Source organism: Centrocercus urophasianus, unplaced genomic scaffold, assembly GCF_019232065.1.
Source record: "Centrocercus urophasianus isolate 14NV4802_14NV808 unplaced genomic scaffold, USGS_Curo_1.0 seq_12, whole genome shotgun sequence".
NCBI classification, from domain to species: Eukaryota; Metazoa; Chordata; class Aves; order Galliformes; family Phasianidae; genus Centrocercus; species Centrocercus urophasianus.
The window spans coordinates 60,732,749-60,749,031 of record NW_024884364.1 but is presented as its reverse complement, the minus strand read 5'-3'; the positions used below and the strand labels follow the sequence as shown (position 1 = coordinate 60,749,031).

Here is a 16,283-nt window from a genome sequence, read left to right as displayed (position 1 = left end):
GGCAAGCTCCCAGAAGCAGTCCATACTCACCGTCTGCCACATGCCATGGTTGATGAGCGGTCCACTGCTGGTCACGCGGCCTATTCCGCTGTATTTCAGCTGCAGCTCTAACCGTCCTTTGCGCAAAGCCAAGACTACCCAAGTGCTGTCTTGATGGCCTCCAGCAAAGAAAAGGATACCTTCAGGATCAAAGGTTCTAAAGTCGAACTCAGCCACAAGTCTGACCGCACAGGTGTCAAGAAATAAATTAGTTATGCAGAGTTCAAAAACCACCAGTACTTTCCATACAGATAGCATCAGCTCTAGCAGTTACGGTCTGTTAAAACATACTAGCTTTTAATGCACTCTTGAAAAGACTTTAGCTGTGAAGACGGATTTTAAAATGGCATCAAGAATAAGAAATACATTACTGTATTTTAGAAATTATCTAAGGAGCTCTGCCGTCATGACCGCTTTTCTCAATTACTGGTTTGGATAATGTTTTGCAAGACAGGACTCCATAATTCAAACAAATAAATATGGTCATGGAAACAATCATTACTTTAGTGACTCCACTGCATGCATCAGAGCTGGTCAGCACATTCAACTGTCCTTCAAAATTGTCCTCACCTTGTCAGTTGTTTCCTCTTAAAGCGCAGTCTGATGACAGGAGTCCCACTGAACATCCTCCCCAGGTATAAGGATTTAACACTTTTTGCAACAGCAAAAGGCACACATGGTATTATGTTCTATAATCAAAACACATTTTTTGAGCACTTACTCTTCTCACACAACAGAATAAGAACCAAGCAGTTTGCCTTCTTTTCTCAAACACACAGCTGCTATACATACAGCAGGCTAAGGCATTTCAATGGTTTAATTCTCAAAATATCTGTTTTAGTTCTGGAAACATTTAATCTTTCCTTCCCTCTCTCCTCCTCTTTGCCTTGATTGAATGCTTTCCTGTTGTGAAATGAAATCACATTCTTAAGGTACAGCATAAGGTTTTCTACTGCAACTCGGTGCCTGCAACACTACCAGCTCTTGGCTGGTTTACACAGAAGGAGCCTTTGCCACTGAAGCCCATCAAATGCTCAGGAATGTATAATCAAATGATCAGGGATGTACAAAGCCCTAGTGCTGTTTTGCAACTTACATGGTATGCCCTGACACCTTTCCTCTTGGTCCTACTGGGCCTAACTCCGATCAGTTTGTGCAACTAGTCGTAACTCATGGCTTAACAGAGGGCTGCTGGGTTATCCTGGTCAAGCATTGGAAGGGGGAATTGGTGGATTCCTCGTCCCTGGAGGTAATTAAAAGACATGTGGTTGTAGAACTAGGGTTCTAGTGATGAGACTCAGCAAGTCACGTTGATGGCTAGACTTTGTGATCTTGAAGGTCTTTTTCAATCTAGATTAATGTGAGATTCTATTCTATGGTCACTGTCATGTTCTTTTTGGACTGGAACAGCAGAAGCCTAAGAAGAGAGACTCTGAGTAAACAGACTTCCATAAAAGGCTAACAAGACCCCTCTGTCTTACCTGGTGAGCTACTGCCCCCAGCTCATGCACCCTTGGCACTCTGACTCCCTCCTGCTGGTCACTCAGCTCAAATGGCTTTGGTCCAGCGCTTCGTTAGTTATTCTCAATTGCAATGTAAATTAAAAGACCATTCTGCAGTTACATCAATGAAGTCTGACATACCTCACATGTATTCATGTCCTGGGAAAGTTTTACTCCCCCTCTGCCATCACAATGACAAGTGTAACTCCCTGGCAAGTTGACACACATCTGTTCACACAGCTGTTCTTCACATTCATTTATATCTACAAAGACCAGCAAAGAAGAGAGAAGAAAACAGCTACCAGATTTATCTGAACATGAGTTATTTGGTGAAAAAAAAAGAGCAGTGTTATTTTGTACTATCTTTCACCTGCCTGTGCTCATGTGCTCCATATCCACAGACGGTACTTACTCTATACCAGAGTATACAAGGAGAGACAACAACATGCACAGATACTTCTGAGCTTCTATCAGATCTTGTAATTCTCGTAAGTTAAGAAATCTCAGTACTCTGTCTCCTACAGATTGGTTCATGCATTAAAAATCACTGCAAACTCAGTGTGTTGCTCACAAATAGTGAAAGGCAGTAAGACCTTTTTTACTGAACCCTGACGATCAATTTCTGGTTATTTCTCTAATAGCTTCAGAGCATGTAATAACGCTATTGTGTTTATGAGCTTACCATCACAAGTCTTTCTCTGCTCATCATACCTGTAGCCTGCATCACAAACACATTCATATGAGCTTATCAGATTTTTACAGTGAGCTTCTCCACAGATGTCTGCTGATGCCGCGCACTCATCTATGTCTGCAAAACAAGCAATTAAACAACACTACATGAGATGAGTAAAATCACTTCATTGTTTGCACACTGGAGTGGGTTCAGGCTCAAGTGATCCCTCTATTCTGGTAAATGAAAAAACAGTATCTTTAAGAATCTACCTTTAGGGCTCATCTAGATATAAGGGATAATGTCAGGCTTTCAAAACCAGTTGTTGCTTCTTTCTTTAAGCCATCAAACACCATTGGAAAGAACAATGCGAAATGAGCCTGGAAATGAAACAGAGCAACCCCGTGCAAAACCAAAAACCCACTGTCCATGGGGCTGAAACTGGGGGATCAAAAGCAGCCACCAGGAAATGAGGAAAAGCTGTATGATTTTTAATAAAACACAGAAGCAGCACTCAGTCTGTGGAAAAGCTGAGATTTCTGTTCTCAGACGAGCAAACTACCTTTTTTTTCCTTCAGCACATTCACAAAACTGAGATCCAAATCTGCCAATCTGCGCTAGTAAAGGGGAACTGAGGAAGAAGGACTGCCACAAAGAACAAGCCTTGTCTGAGAGATGTTGTGTGGCTGTTGTGCATACAAAGGCAGGCAATGGACTGGAACTGGAGGCCCGTAAAAACAAGCAAACGCTTTTCTAACTTGGTAACTAATACCCAGCAAAATCCTAGTACTGGAAAAACTTTGTAGTACAGAATTTCATATTTACCTTTGCTTTCCAACATGTTAAAACTACAACTGCATGTTACACTTTGTGATTTTCCCATGTATTTGAAGTAGTCTGTGGTAGTCTATCTATAGCCCAGTCTATAACCAACAGGCAAAAACTAATGCTCTAGTGTATGCACAAAATGATAACAATTAACAGCCGGAGACTGACAAAATGCACAAAAGCATTAAAATGCAATTAAAAATCCCAGCTAGCATTAATTGCATCTGCTATGAACACCAGCAACATGCTGGCTGGGCATGGACCCGTAGCTTGTGTGTGATACTCACTGCGTTCTAATAAACACTACAATTCAAAGGTAACATCAGCTCATTTGCGTGTGTGTACACATTACAAGGGATGCCATGTAGGCCATACCATCATCACTTCAAACAGCAGAAGTGACACAGAAATAAAATCCTGCTCTTTTTGGCTGTCAGCATAAATACGTTGAATCAGGTATGTGAACTGCTCAGAACCATGTCATTCCATCCATAGGGGGTGTATAAGCAGACTTGCTTGTTTTTCACAAGACACAAAAAAACATTAACAGCTATCTGTGATCACTAATGAGTGTATGTCTCAGCACGCATTTCCTTAACGCTCTTAAAATCTCAGTTGCTCAAGTTCTGTTATGTAAATTCACTCCACCATTTCAGACATTTACTTCAGATCTCCAGGTTCTGCTCCCAGTTGCCATGTCAAACAGTGGTGTGCCTTCACAGCTATTCACAGGCCTTTCTGCAGCTATTAACAATCAGTGGCAGTACATTTATCTGTCTTTATCTATCTCAGTTAATTACTTGCTGCTTCACTTACCTAAATTTGGAAAAATGAAACAATAAATAAAGAAAATAAAAACTATAATCACATACACTACAGCTCATGAGATTGGGAAGGAGTGTAGCAATGCACCCGGGCAGCCCTTCCTCCTCTCAGTGTCAGCATACAAGCACTGATCAGTTACACTGATTTAGCACAACCCCAGCCACGGACCTCTGTGAATCTGACCTGTACTAGGGGCACAGGAGAGCAGTGTGCTGGGACCACAGAGAAGCCAGGATACAGTGATGGCATGAGCACCTGTTACCATCCCAGACCTCAGCTTCTGCTGGGCTGGGAGGCAGGACAGGAAGGCTTACCTTCACACGTTTTGCTGTCTTTGAGAGCATACCCACTGTAGCATGAGCAGCGGTAGCTGCCGAGCTTGTTGAGGCAGATCTGGTTACAGCCACCGTGCTGCACTTTGCACTCATCAATATCTGCGCCAAAAGAAAGTATTGCAGTCAGCTTTTCACCTCTGACATGATCTGTGGAATGAGACTGGGGCAAGGAGCTGGGAAAGGGAAAGAGCAAACAAGGAACACTATCACATCTGCAACCTGATGGTTACAAGAAGCAGAGAGATCGCATTCAAGCACTTCAAGTGCACTGGCTTGAGTTCCTTTGATAACAGAAAAGACAGAGTAGGAGCTGCAACTGAATCCCTCCCCCACAGGTCAGATAGTGCAGGAGAGTATCTTCAGCCTATAGAGGTGTCTGTAGAAGAAGAATTTGCTTGCAGAACATGTACTACAACTAACTTGTATGATGGTACAATGACTAGTAAGTTTGGTATTAAACAACACATAAAGATATCCTCACTACTACAGAGCACAAGAGAACACAAAAGATAGTGAATTCAGTTACTGTGCTCCACTGACACCAGCAGCAAAGGCCTGCTTGATTCAGCAGAGCCTTCTGTGTGCCCTACCTGCTCACTATGCCCTGTCTGCATAAGGGACTCCAGAGTCAGCTGGGAGGTAGAATAGCAATTTCATGGCATTTTGTATGAAAAAGAGGGGATATGCTTTGGACTGGCCAGTTACTCAAGGCTGCTGAGAGCCCATGGATCAACTGTCTCAAACACTTAAATAAACTGCTTGTGAGTGATCCTGTAATTTCACCACAATATTCACAATGGGAACTCAGGGTTTGGATCTGCTGCTCTCTTAGTGGCCACAGTCTTGGACTGGCTAACTGTGCCTTCTGGCAGCCATTTAATTTTGGCAGGCAGAACAGCAGCAGCCCTGACAGCCAGAAAAAAAAAACAGGAATCAGAGAACAACGGGAGGAATTATTCAGTATTTCATTACAGAATACAGAAGATCTCTTTGGGCTTGGGACGTACTGTATGAAAAAATACTCTGCCTGAATATTTTCTTTGGAGATGGTGGGAATATAAGTGGGAAATGAATAGAAGCTGTAGTAGAAGCTGTGGTGCCCAATCTCTGGAGGTGTTCAAGGCCAGGTTGGATGAGGTCCTCAGCAGTCTGAGCTGGTGGGGGGCAGCCTTGCCCACGGCAGGGGTTGGGGCTGAGTGGGCTTTGAGGTCCCATCCAATCTAAGCCACTCTATGAGTGGATTTGGAGTAATACCGCACCGCTGAGAAGGGATATAGCAGACTAACATCACCTGTTCGTGCATTAGCAAGAAATGGCAACATTAGGAAGTATTACTTTTCAGAAAGGGTGGTCAGGCACTGGAATGGACTGCCCAGGGAGGTGGTGGAGTCACCGAGCCTGGGGGTATTCAAGGAAAGGCTGGATGTTGTGTTGAGGGACACGGTTTAGTGGGAGCTATTGGTAATAGGTGAACGGTTGGACTGGATGATCTTTTAGGTCTTTTCCAACCTTAGTGACTCTATGATTCTATGATTCTATCTGCCAGAATTGTCTGTTGCTTCTACAAGGGAATGGGAAGATGGGCCAGTTTAACAAGATCTGCAATTTGCCCTCTGTTACCACAGTGCTAACAGCATCAGTCGAGGGAGCTGCACTTGCAAAGCAACTACCAATTCACTTGTGCTGCCCTTTCCAGAGGAGTGGGACAGAAAGCTGGGGCATAACCTCTTAAATTTCCTTGTCAACACCAAGGTGAAATCCATCAAAGACATTTTTAAAATGCTGAGAGGCAGTTATGTGATTTCTATAAGGGCAAAAGTATGAGTGGTGTGTAATGCAGGTTCAGTACTATGACTTTTGAATTGGACATCACAGTATCAGTGACTAATTTAAAATACAGCAAAACCCAACACATTGCTTTTACAGATTTGAAAGAGAACAAAACATGCATTACCTTTATCACATGTTTTTCCCTGCCAGCCACGTTTGCATTCACAATAGAAGTCCCCCTTGAGATCTTCACACCTGACAGTCCCTTCTTTGTAACAAGGATCAGGAGAACACTGATTTGGCAAATCTGATTTACAAAAGGAATTAAAAACAAACACAAACACAGAACAGAACAGAACAATGCATTGAGGTCAATGATGAAAGCTCCTATTAAAAATCAAGATATTTAAATACTAACAGAGAATCACTATCAGAAGAACTCACACCTGGGAAAACTGGAAAACAATGCCTATTGCTGACTTGCCAAATAAGCTGTGCCAGGAATGTGAGGTGAAATTCATTTAATTGCAAAAGGAAGTGAGCTGCTACCCCCCATGTTTGAAGGGTATCTCCTGAAATAACTATAATTCTACTCTCCTCACTTTTGGAAAAACAGAAAGCAGACAGCAATTAAACACTCAAGGAAGAAGAGTGATCTTTTCATTTACTTTTGGTAATTTAACTGAGGATTTCACTAAGGTTGATAGACTGATTGCTATAAAACATTTTTATCTGATATTTTTGCCAGAGCTGAGCAATTTAGGCTTTTCTATTACGTAGAATGAAAATAAATAAGAAACACCAATGAGTTAATGGCATCAGAACTGCATAACAATCATCCAGTTTGCAGACAATGCTATGCTTCTAGCAGGCCAACACAGAATAAAGTCCTACACAGACTTTTAAGCCAAGTTCCAACAGTCAGCAATGGACGTTCTCCACAGGTCCAAAAAAAGCAGTGCCCATGCTCTGGGGAGGGTTGAGGGAGGGTTGAGTATCAAACTATTACACAATTGAGTAAAGAACAGAATTCACCATTACTCTAGGGATGGTGTTGTGCAGAGATAGCTGAACGATGGCACTAAGGATTTCCCTGTTCTCTTGAAAAATGAGTTGGGAGCTCTTATGTAGTATCTGTTCTAGCAGGGTTGCAGATCACAACTTTCTAAGACTGTAAAGGTATTAGCTGTTTTCACAACCTTAACCAGAGGGAGCAATGCAGGATACGTTAAAAAGGAAGTCCTAAGACATGAACACATGATGTTTGGGCTTCTCTTCTGGTGTGTAGATGTGGAAGTTTTTTGTGCCGGAGTGGGGCTGGCAGCACCACAGAGCAGTGACTACCCTGTCCTTTTGGTGGAGGAGACAGAAACTGTCATAGCTGCTGCAGCTAGCAGCCTTTAGGGGAAGGTCTGCTGTTATTAGCAACACTTTCTACAATCCCACAGTCTTAGCAGTGCATCCTTACAACTCAGCAGAAACCCATTCAGCCCAGACAAAAGGAAGACTACACAAAAAGTTTTACAAAAGGTAAGTTTGCAGCACCTAATTAGCAGCAGCTCTTTGCACAGGACCATGTCTGCTGCTTAGACAAAATACATTGATTTAAATGACAAAGTACAGACATCTGACTCACTTTGCTGTAAAAAATTATTAGAGAAACTTCATGAGAAGTGCAATATGCAGTCAAAACAATATTTTAGAACTATTATTTATGTGCAACATTAGCAGCCTTACACACTTCTTCCTACTGCACTCTGTTCACCACTGTGCCCATGGGCCTTTTGGACTTCTGGGCTGTGTTTTGGCCAGCTGTTAGGTGCTATGTTAGGCAGAAAAATAAGGTAAGAGAATAAGCACTAGGTTTGGACTGTGTTCGTGTTGTATTTGCCAGGAAAAAAATGTCAAATTCTTACCATGGGCTGCACTGCACATTCTTCATTAATGCAACCCCCAGTGGACAGCCCAATCTACTCTAAACTCTGCACACTAGACAGAATTACCTGAAGGCTGAAGTTAGCCACACATTACTGTTGCAGTTTATCCAGGTTATTGTGGAGAACCGATTTCTTATTTGCTCTCCATTCTTCATTTATCACAATGCGCAATATAAAAGTGTTTGCCATTTATTTCTCTGTAGGGCATTTAACTCAGTTTTATGATTTCACCCACCTCTATCAAAACACAGCTCCAGCCACTCCCTCCCTTCAAGTTCTGCTCCTCTGTAACTAGCACAGCTTCAGTTCCTAGCCGGGGGAAACTTCACTGAGCAGATAAGAACTCATCCTGAGCCTCAGCAAAATGCTCTACAGAGGACAAGGGAGGAGAGAACCAGAGGGCTTTTCCAGGATGGAATGTGACTAGAATCCTGCCAAATAAATGTGTATTTTCAGTATTTCATCTTGATGCTCAGAAACTAGAGCCTGAGTAACCCTACAGGAAAAGCATACAAACCCAACCTGTAAGAGCCTCACAGAAACAATTATCTCCTCAGCACAAACTAGGCCGCATTACTTTTCTTCCCCACCACTCTAGCTTTGCAGAGTTGAGGCAAAGCCACCGATAAGACAGAGGATGTGCCACACAAAATACAGCACAGTCATGTGGGCTGCCTCCAGCATGTGCCCATCAGAATATCCCAGGTAAAACCCTGCCCAGAAACACACCACCAGAGGTAGTGGTTAAGGTGGGGATGAGCCATCACAAAGCAGCTCCTTTTCTTGAGCAGATCAGAATTTGTAAATAGAACAGTTTACAGATGGTAAGCCAAGTCTTTTTGAAGCAGAACTAACCAACCTTCCCAGACATGGCAATGTTCTCAGTCACCTGTATTGGTAGCCAATACAGATCAACAGGGCTATGTTGAAGCCTTGTGCTTCAACAATTTCCCTCAAACTTGATTCTCCTGTGTCTTGCAGACCCAGATGGAAACAATACTGTATAATAATAAAATATTTATATCCCATCAAAAATATGCTGACAATCTGCTCGTCTTCTCATGAGCATCTGAAAACACAAGACAGTCCTGTGCACTCCTCGTGGCTTCACAGCTGTGTAATTCCACCAACTTCACTGAAGTTGATTTACACCACTGTAAAAGAAAAAAGAGCTCTTGTTCCCATTAATTTACACATCAGACTTCAGTAAAAGTATTAAAAGTAATAAACAAGTGACACTTTTTGTGTGCTTTGGTCTATGTCTGATGGCACATGTATATCCCATAATTGCAGACAGAGAACAATGTTGTTTCAATTTCTCAAGTACATATGGTAACATGACTTTACCTAAGTACAGCCATTGCTGCTTCCAGCTCGTAAGTCTGAATTCTGAACTTGTATTTTGATATAAATAAATGGTACAAATTAAAACGTCATTTGGAAAATGCTAGGTTTTGAAGATTACAACACTCAACGCATAACAAAAACCTTATTGTTTTTTTAAGGTCAGATGTAACTTGGGTTTCCAAAAAATCTTGTAGCATTTTCCAAACTCTTGCAGAATCAAATCCCTAAATCCTAGCTGACCCATAATACCTTCTTTTAGAAAAAAAAATTCCATCTCAGCAGACCAGAATATTGGTATCTATGTGTAAAGCAAATATCTATATGTGAAGCAAGAGTCTAAGTTCTGATTGCAGTCAGTGGAGATCTAGTCAGTACTGTGGAGTCCATAAACTGATTTGGCTCACCCTAGAGCAGACACAATTTGGTCAGAGGCATCACTGTACAGCCACTGAACAGAGACTTACTCTCCACTGACTACAACAGGACCTGCACAGCCATAGGCTGGAAACACCTGCAGCTACCTGTCTGAACCTGGAGCTGAACCCTACCTGCAGCCCCAATCTAAAGATCCTATGAAAGAGAATATTCATACACCCCAGTAAGCTGCCTATTCACTACCACAATTAAAATGCGTACCTTATTTCTAGCATAAACTAGTCACATTCCAACTGTTGGGCTATGCAGTGTACTTGCATGTCAGATTAAAAGAGCCTTCTACTACCTTGTTTTGAGAAGAGGAGACTGTTAAGAAACACTGTATTTAAATGTGTCTTGCAGGCACTAACCCTGGAGAGCTACATAGCCTTTTGGCAGCATCTAGGAAAAGTAAGACATGCTGGAATCAGCTAAGCACAAGGTCTGTCACTTTTCCAAGCGCATTTCAGGCTCCTTTTCCTGTGAATTAACAATGGCTAGCCAAAACTCAGCCACTTAAAAATATTTTAGTATTTTAATGGGGGAAAACATTGTCATTTTATTGCCAAACCACCGCATCTCCAGTGGACTGAATCCCTAAAAACAATTACTCAGTTCTCATTTTTTTCAGAACACAGAAAACATCCTCACCCTTCAGACTTCTGTCTCTGAAGCACGGATCGGCTATTCAGAACCAGTGTTTCCAGCTGATGCCACCATTTGCAGCAGCAGCTCCCACCTCCCTGGCGTGCTATGCACAAGAGCAAAGGGAAAGCACCCAGCCTCATATACCACACTAAATTAGTCTGCACACAGGTACCACAGGCCTCAGAGTTCCCATTCTGTTGGCTCCAACTTCTGCAACTGATACACAAGGGCATTACATGACGATAAGTCTAGACACACCACTAACTCTGGAATTCACTCTTCAGAAAAGAGCTCTTGTAAACATGAAAGCTTGACAAAATCCTGATCCTGCTTTGGTAGCACTGGTACGAACACAAGATTGACGCAGCTTGGTCACAGTGGAGACAGTAAGAAACTGAACCACAGGGACAAAAATGAAAATAAATATATGTGTGCATATTTTTCTCACCATTTTTGCTGATCTGCTTCCATAGCATATTAAGAATCTTTAAGAGAATATTTACATGGTATCCTTAGTGCTGCTAAGCTCAAGAGGGAACTGGAAAGGTCTCATAAGTTTCTGAAACACCAATCTCCAGTGCTAGCAATGAGCAAATACCTCTCTCCCTTCTATCAGGGAGATAGATATCAAATTGACTTCCAAATTGATTTGAAATTTTAAAGGCTGTAAAACCTACAGCACAGTCACGTGATGAGCGCAAAGGACCTCCTACTCAAAGCTGTCAAAAGTCTGACATAAGACTGGGTTTGACTGCAAGCTTTTTTAAGGCTACTTATCAGGGGAAAGCCAAAGTAAGCATTCAAAAGGAAACTAAAGGACAAGCATGGAATACAACCTTATGGTAAATCTTACTACTTGTTCCTCTTGATTTTCAGTTCATTCAGACATCAGGTAACTGGTAGGAAATAAATGTCCTCCATCATAAAATATCAAACCACTGAGTGATGTGTGAGAAAAGGCAAAAGGTTCTAAAAGTGAAAAAGCCTCGTTCTGTTGCTCAGATTAGACAATCAGTACAGGAGGTCAAGCATAGAAAATAGGAAGAACAGTACTAAAATACTAGTTAAAAATGTAGGTAACTGGCCTGGTTTCATCATTTCAGGGAGCACAAGAGAACATTTAACTACAGTATACAAAACAAAAATGCTTACTATGTACGCATGTAAGGAAATCTGGACTTCTTGTATACGGCGACCCATATTTGTGAATACAATCTGAAGAAGAGAAAATGAAATTGAAATTATTACAGTGATTACGTGGCAGCTGTTCAAAGCATGTAAAAAGACAGCTAGCCTGCTGATGTTTCATTAAGCAAGGTTTTGGAGGGTGGATGCAAAACCTATGCAATAGTATAATCTCCCAGATGTCTTAGACTTCTTAAGTTCATAAACATTTTTTAGCTTTGATGTAGAGTTATAAGCCATCTGAACAGAGTGATCATTTCACCAGACGATACTATATTCTAAATGCATTTTAGTAGCTACTAAAATCTGGCCAAGTAAATCTCTTTTGAATCTAAAAGGCACATGGAGTTTTCTCAAATTGGAATTGGAGAAAGTTGGAATTTCTGATTTTAAGTGCTACAGGTTAAACACAACTAGAAAGCAGTATGGTGGCACAACGATGATACAGGCAGTAGAAAAAGCCAGTGGACCAATCAGTAAAATTTTAAAATACGGAGATTAATTAATAGCTAAGATAATTTAAAAGGGATGAAAGTGAAAGACTAAATTATTTAGCAGCTCTAGAGGCTATAAATAATAAATGCAACATCAACATTTTAACACACAAAAAATACACAATCTATGCAAATATATAAGTTTAAAAAAAGCCCTTAAAATCACATACGAATGTAGAGTCAGTCTTAAAATTAGAAACCCATGCTTATTGCAGCCTGGTTTCCACTGCTTTCCTTAGAAAAGCTTCAGCTGTGACACACTCCAGTGCTAGGCATCACGTATCAACGAGGTAAGAACATAAAAGCTGCAACTCACCCAAGTATTTCGGGTAAAAATATTCCTGTAGGAGGAAAAAAAAAAAAAGCAAAGAATTATTGAATGATACTTGCTTTTATTGTCATTCTATTAGTGTTTAACAGCTGCTATTAGTTTGGTGGTCTTGCACAGCAGTTGTTAAACAAGATCCAAACATAAACATCCTCATTTCCTTCATTCAGAGCCAAAAGAAACACATGGTCATAGATGCGTTCTGTCTCATGAGGATAGTGAGGAACATCAGCTCCTATCTCAGTGCATGGCTGGACAGCTGATCTGCCAATGGTAGTGACTGGGCATTAAGCCACCTTATCACTATCTCAGTGGCAAAGTTGCTCACTGTAAGGTACAGAGAGGAAGATGATCTGTGGATGAAAACCAGAGGGCAGGTACGGAACAACTTAGTCACCCCGTGCCTCCTCACAGTCCCTCTGCTGACTCAGAGCACATGACACAGTAGCCACAAAAATAAAAAGAGTACTTCTTGCTTTTCTAACAGTGAATATCCTACAACTCCTAGTCAGGTTGGGGGTTAGGGAAAGGTCCTGTACCACACGGCAGTGGCCACGGAACAGGCAGCCCAGGGCAGCTGGCACATCACTCTCAGATATATGGTCTGAATGTTGGGAAGTGCTGTGTGGAGTCAGGAGCTGGACTCAGTGATCCTTGTGGGACCCTTCCAACTTGAGATATTCTGTGATCACAGCTGCTCATTTAGGAGAGGTCCAAATGTATCTCAGAAGTTTTTAATACGGGCAAAAAATGCCTAGAAACGACTTCCTTTGAACTACAACTAGACTGCCAAAGGCTCTCCCACTTTTCTGGCAGTATATGGCCACATGTCATCACTCCCTACTTTGTGTCAGCAAAGTGCAGCCACATGGCAAGACCAGCACTTTGCTGATCCGACCTTGTGCATTGAAAATACTCAGCCTGATGAGACCTTGCTAGCTGTATGATTGCTTGCACCAACACAGTGAAGCAGGAAAATGCCCCTGCACGAAGGGAAGGAAACTGGTCAAAGCAGATTGTTAAACTGCATTCTTAAAAAAATATAAAAATTCGTCACTTTGGAACAAGTAACTTTCCAGCTTCATACTGTATTTTGTGATGTCTATATAAGTCACTAGTTTGAGAACCGTTGATGTTGTAAATGAGGCATGTGATTGAGGGAAAACTCATGAATCGTATGTGTTTAACTTTTCTGGTTAAATTAAATTAAGCTATTTCTCAGCTAACCAAGAAACTGTACTCATACTGTAATTCTCTTTTACACAATGTAAGCAATTTCAGTATCACACAGTATTTACAGAGAGATTGGGACAGCAAATGTCATATATTCTACAAAATTAATTTGGACCATGCAATGTGCAAGATCGGAAACTACACATTTTATTTTCTCCTCTTATTACAGATCTTTGGATAAGATCATGCATATATACAAATGTGTATGAAGAACATTGACAGGCACGCACTGTGATTCAGTTTGACCTGGGCTGTCTAATGCAATCAATTGGTTGTCAAGGTCATATAAACAAAGAGTTTTTCACTGCTGTCATCCTCCAGAAAATAATCAATCATTTCTGGAAAATATGCTCCAGTTACTGAAATGTGCCATGTAAATAAACAGTCTAAATCAAGAAAGCCTCAACAAAGAAGCAGCAGAAGCAGCCCACACTTAATCTGATTTCCAATTCCAATATTAAGGTAATAGACTTACCATCTTTTGAGGCTGAGCTTTATAATACCTCTTTGGGTTAAGAAACTGAGTGAGCAGAACTCAGTACATTTCCCAATCCTTTTTTTTTTTTTTTTTTTTTTTTTTTTTTTGAGGCCTAGGCTTGGAAAAGACAAGTCAAAAAATAAAGTCAAAAGAAAAGTACATCTACGCAGTCTAAATATTGGGATTATTCAGATGAGCATCCAGCTCAGCTATAGCCACAAACTAAACTTCAGCCAGCACTCAAAGAGAAAAAGATCGCTGCAAGTGATGAAATATACCACATATACATTTATTATTTCCCCTTCATTCAATATTCACACAAAAATGTGCAGATGTATTTCACCACCACCACTGAATAATCCAGACACTGGCAAGAACTATTTTTCTGCACTCACAGGACAAGAATTAGGAGCCTTCATATTGCATGGCTGCCTGCTTAACTGCTTGAAATCAGCAAAAGCAAAGGTGTAAAACAAACAAAAAACAAAAACACCCCCAACAAAACAGAAAACCAAACTTATTAGAAGTTTGTCCAGTCAAAGATTCATCTTGTGTCTAACTTGCACAGGACAGCCAGACACGCATTGTTTCCAGTGTGAGTGTGCAATTCTGTAATGCCTTCTCAGATTTCTGTAATGTTTTACTGACCATGAGCATGGAGGGAGATGAAATTCCTCAGCCCATGTACAGATCACGTCTCTGACAGAAGTCTCAGACTCATTTTCCTTCCACCAGAAGAGTTCAGCTCTATTTTGAGGGTCCAAGAAAAATGGAGAACACTCAATTCTACAACGCCGCGTCAGACTTCAGTGCTGTAATGTCTTAATGACCCGCAGTTGAGGAAGATGAAATCTTTTGGTCCTATATACATCACGTCCCTAACAGAAGTCTCAGATTCATTGTCCCTCCACCAGAAGTCTTCAGTTCTGTTTCTGGGATCCAACAAGAATGTCAGGAGAAATGCTCTGAGGCTTGTTAGTAAGAAGATTCCTTGCTGCTGTTTTGCTGATTTCTCAACTAGTCACTTTAAACTAGGGGCTCACCAACATCTCACTACCCAGAAAGCCCCTCAGGATTCCCAGGATCCAAATGCAGGTTAGTTAACTCTGACCACTGTGGCTTCTGTATAGATGCTGACTTCGCTGTCAGGTGGTAACATCGCAGCGCATACACGAGAAAGACAGAGGTGCTCCAGCCAAGGCTTCAGAAGAGCACCAACCTTCAAAAGAGACCAACCCTCACAAGAGATGGTTTTACAACTCTGCCCCTGACAAGTCCACCAAAATGTACTCCCAGTCCTGCCTCTTGTGACCCCTCTCTCTGCCTGGTTCCCACCTGTCAACCAGTGTTAACGTATGCCATCTGCCCCCAGCAGTACAACTCAGCACAGCTCTCAGGTAGAGAGGGAGAAACGGGGGATAGACAAGCAATTGCTTTGTGTCTGTAGGCCTCCTCCCTTCCAGCCACATACACGGCAGTACGCCCATCCTCCAGACAGGTTCTTGCAGGCTTGTTGCAGTTCAGCTCAAGAGGCCTTTTCTTTGCAGAGATTTAAGCACTACTCCCTCACCCTTGCCATACAAACATATGCATGGTATAGAAACACTTTTTGATGCAGTAAAGTCAATTATGGATTCCAGCATCCAACAGTAGTGCAAGACTTAGGCAATTCACAGAATCACAGAATGGCCCAGGTTGGAAGAGACCTCAAGGATGATGAATCTCCAACCCCCCTGCCACAGGCAGGGCCACCAACCTCCCCATTTAACACTAGACCAGGCTGCCCAGGGCCCCATCCAACCTGGCCTTGAACACCTCCAAGGACGGGGCATCCACAGCCTCTCTGGGCAGCCTGTTCCAGCACCTCACCGCTCTCTCTGTAAAGAACTTCCCCCTGACATCCAACCTAAATCTCCCCTCCCTCAACTTCAAACCATTTCCCCTTGTCCTGCTGTTATCTATCCTTTCAAAGAGTTGACTCCCCTCCTGTTTGTAGGCTCCCTTTAGGTACTGAAAGGCTGCAATGAGGTCACTCCACAGCCTTCTTTTCTCCAGGCTGAACAAGCCCAGCTCCCTCAGCCTGTCTTCATAGGAGAGGTGTTCTTGCCTCCTGATCATCTTTGTTGTCCTCCTCTGGACCCTCTCCAACAGCTCTCCGTCTTTCTCGTACTGGGGCTCCAGACCTGGACACAGTACTTCAGATGGGGACTCGCAAGGGCACTGCAGGGCTGTGGGGTTAACTGGGCAGAA

At 42.1% G+C, this 16,283-nt stretch overlaps 1 protein-coding gene across 1 annotated transcript in view; it reads right to left on the bottom strand.

Moving 5' to 3' along the window:
• Positions 1-16,283, bottom strand: part of GAS6 (growth arrest specific 6) — a 36,763-nt gene that overhangs the window by 9,985 nt on the left and 10,495 nt on the right. Inside the window, exons 3-10 of the mRNA XM_042810828.1 lie at positions 12,311-12,335; positions 11,468-11,530; positions 6,154-6,276; positions 4,179-4,298; positions 2,224-2,349; positions 1,683-1,804; positions 610-728; positions 31-220 (exon numbers count right to left, since the gene is read on the bottom strand). Of these exons, the coding sequence (XP_042666762.1) occupies positions 31-220; positions 610-728; positions 1,683-1,804; positions 2,224-2,349; positions 4,179-4,298; positions 6,154-6,276; positions 11,468-11,530; positions 12,311-12,335 (888 nt within the window). The remainder of the gene's footprint in view (positions 1-30; positions 221-609; positions 729-1,682; positions 1,805-2,223; positions 2,350-4,178; positions 4,299-6,153; positions 6,277-11,467; positions 11,531-12,310; positions 12,336-16,283) is intronic.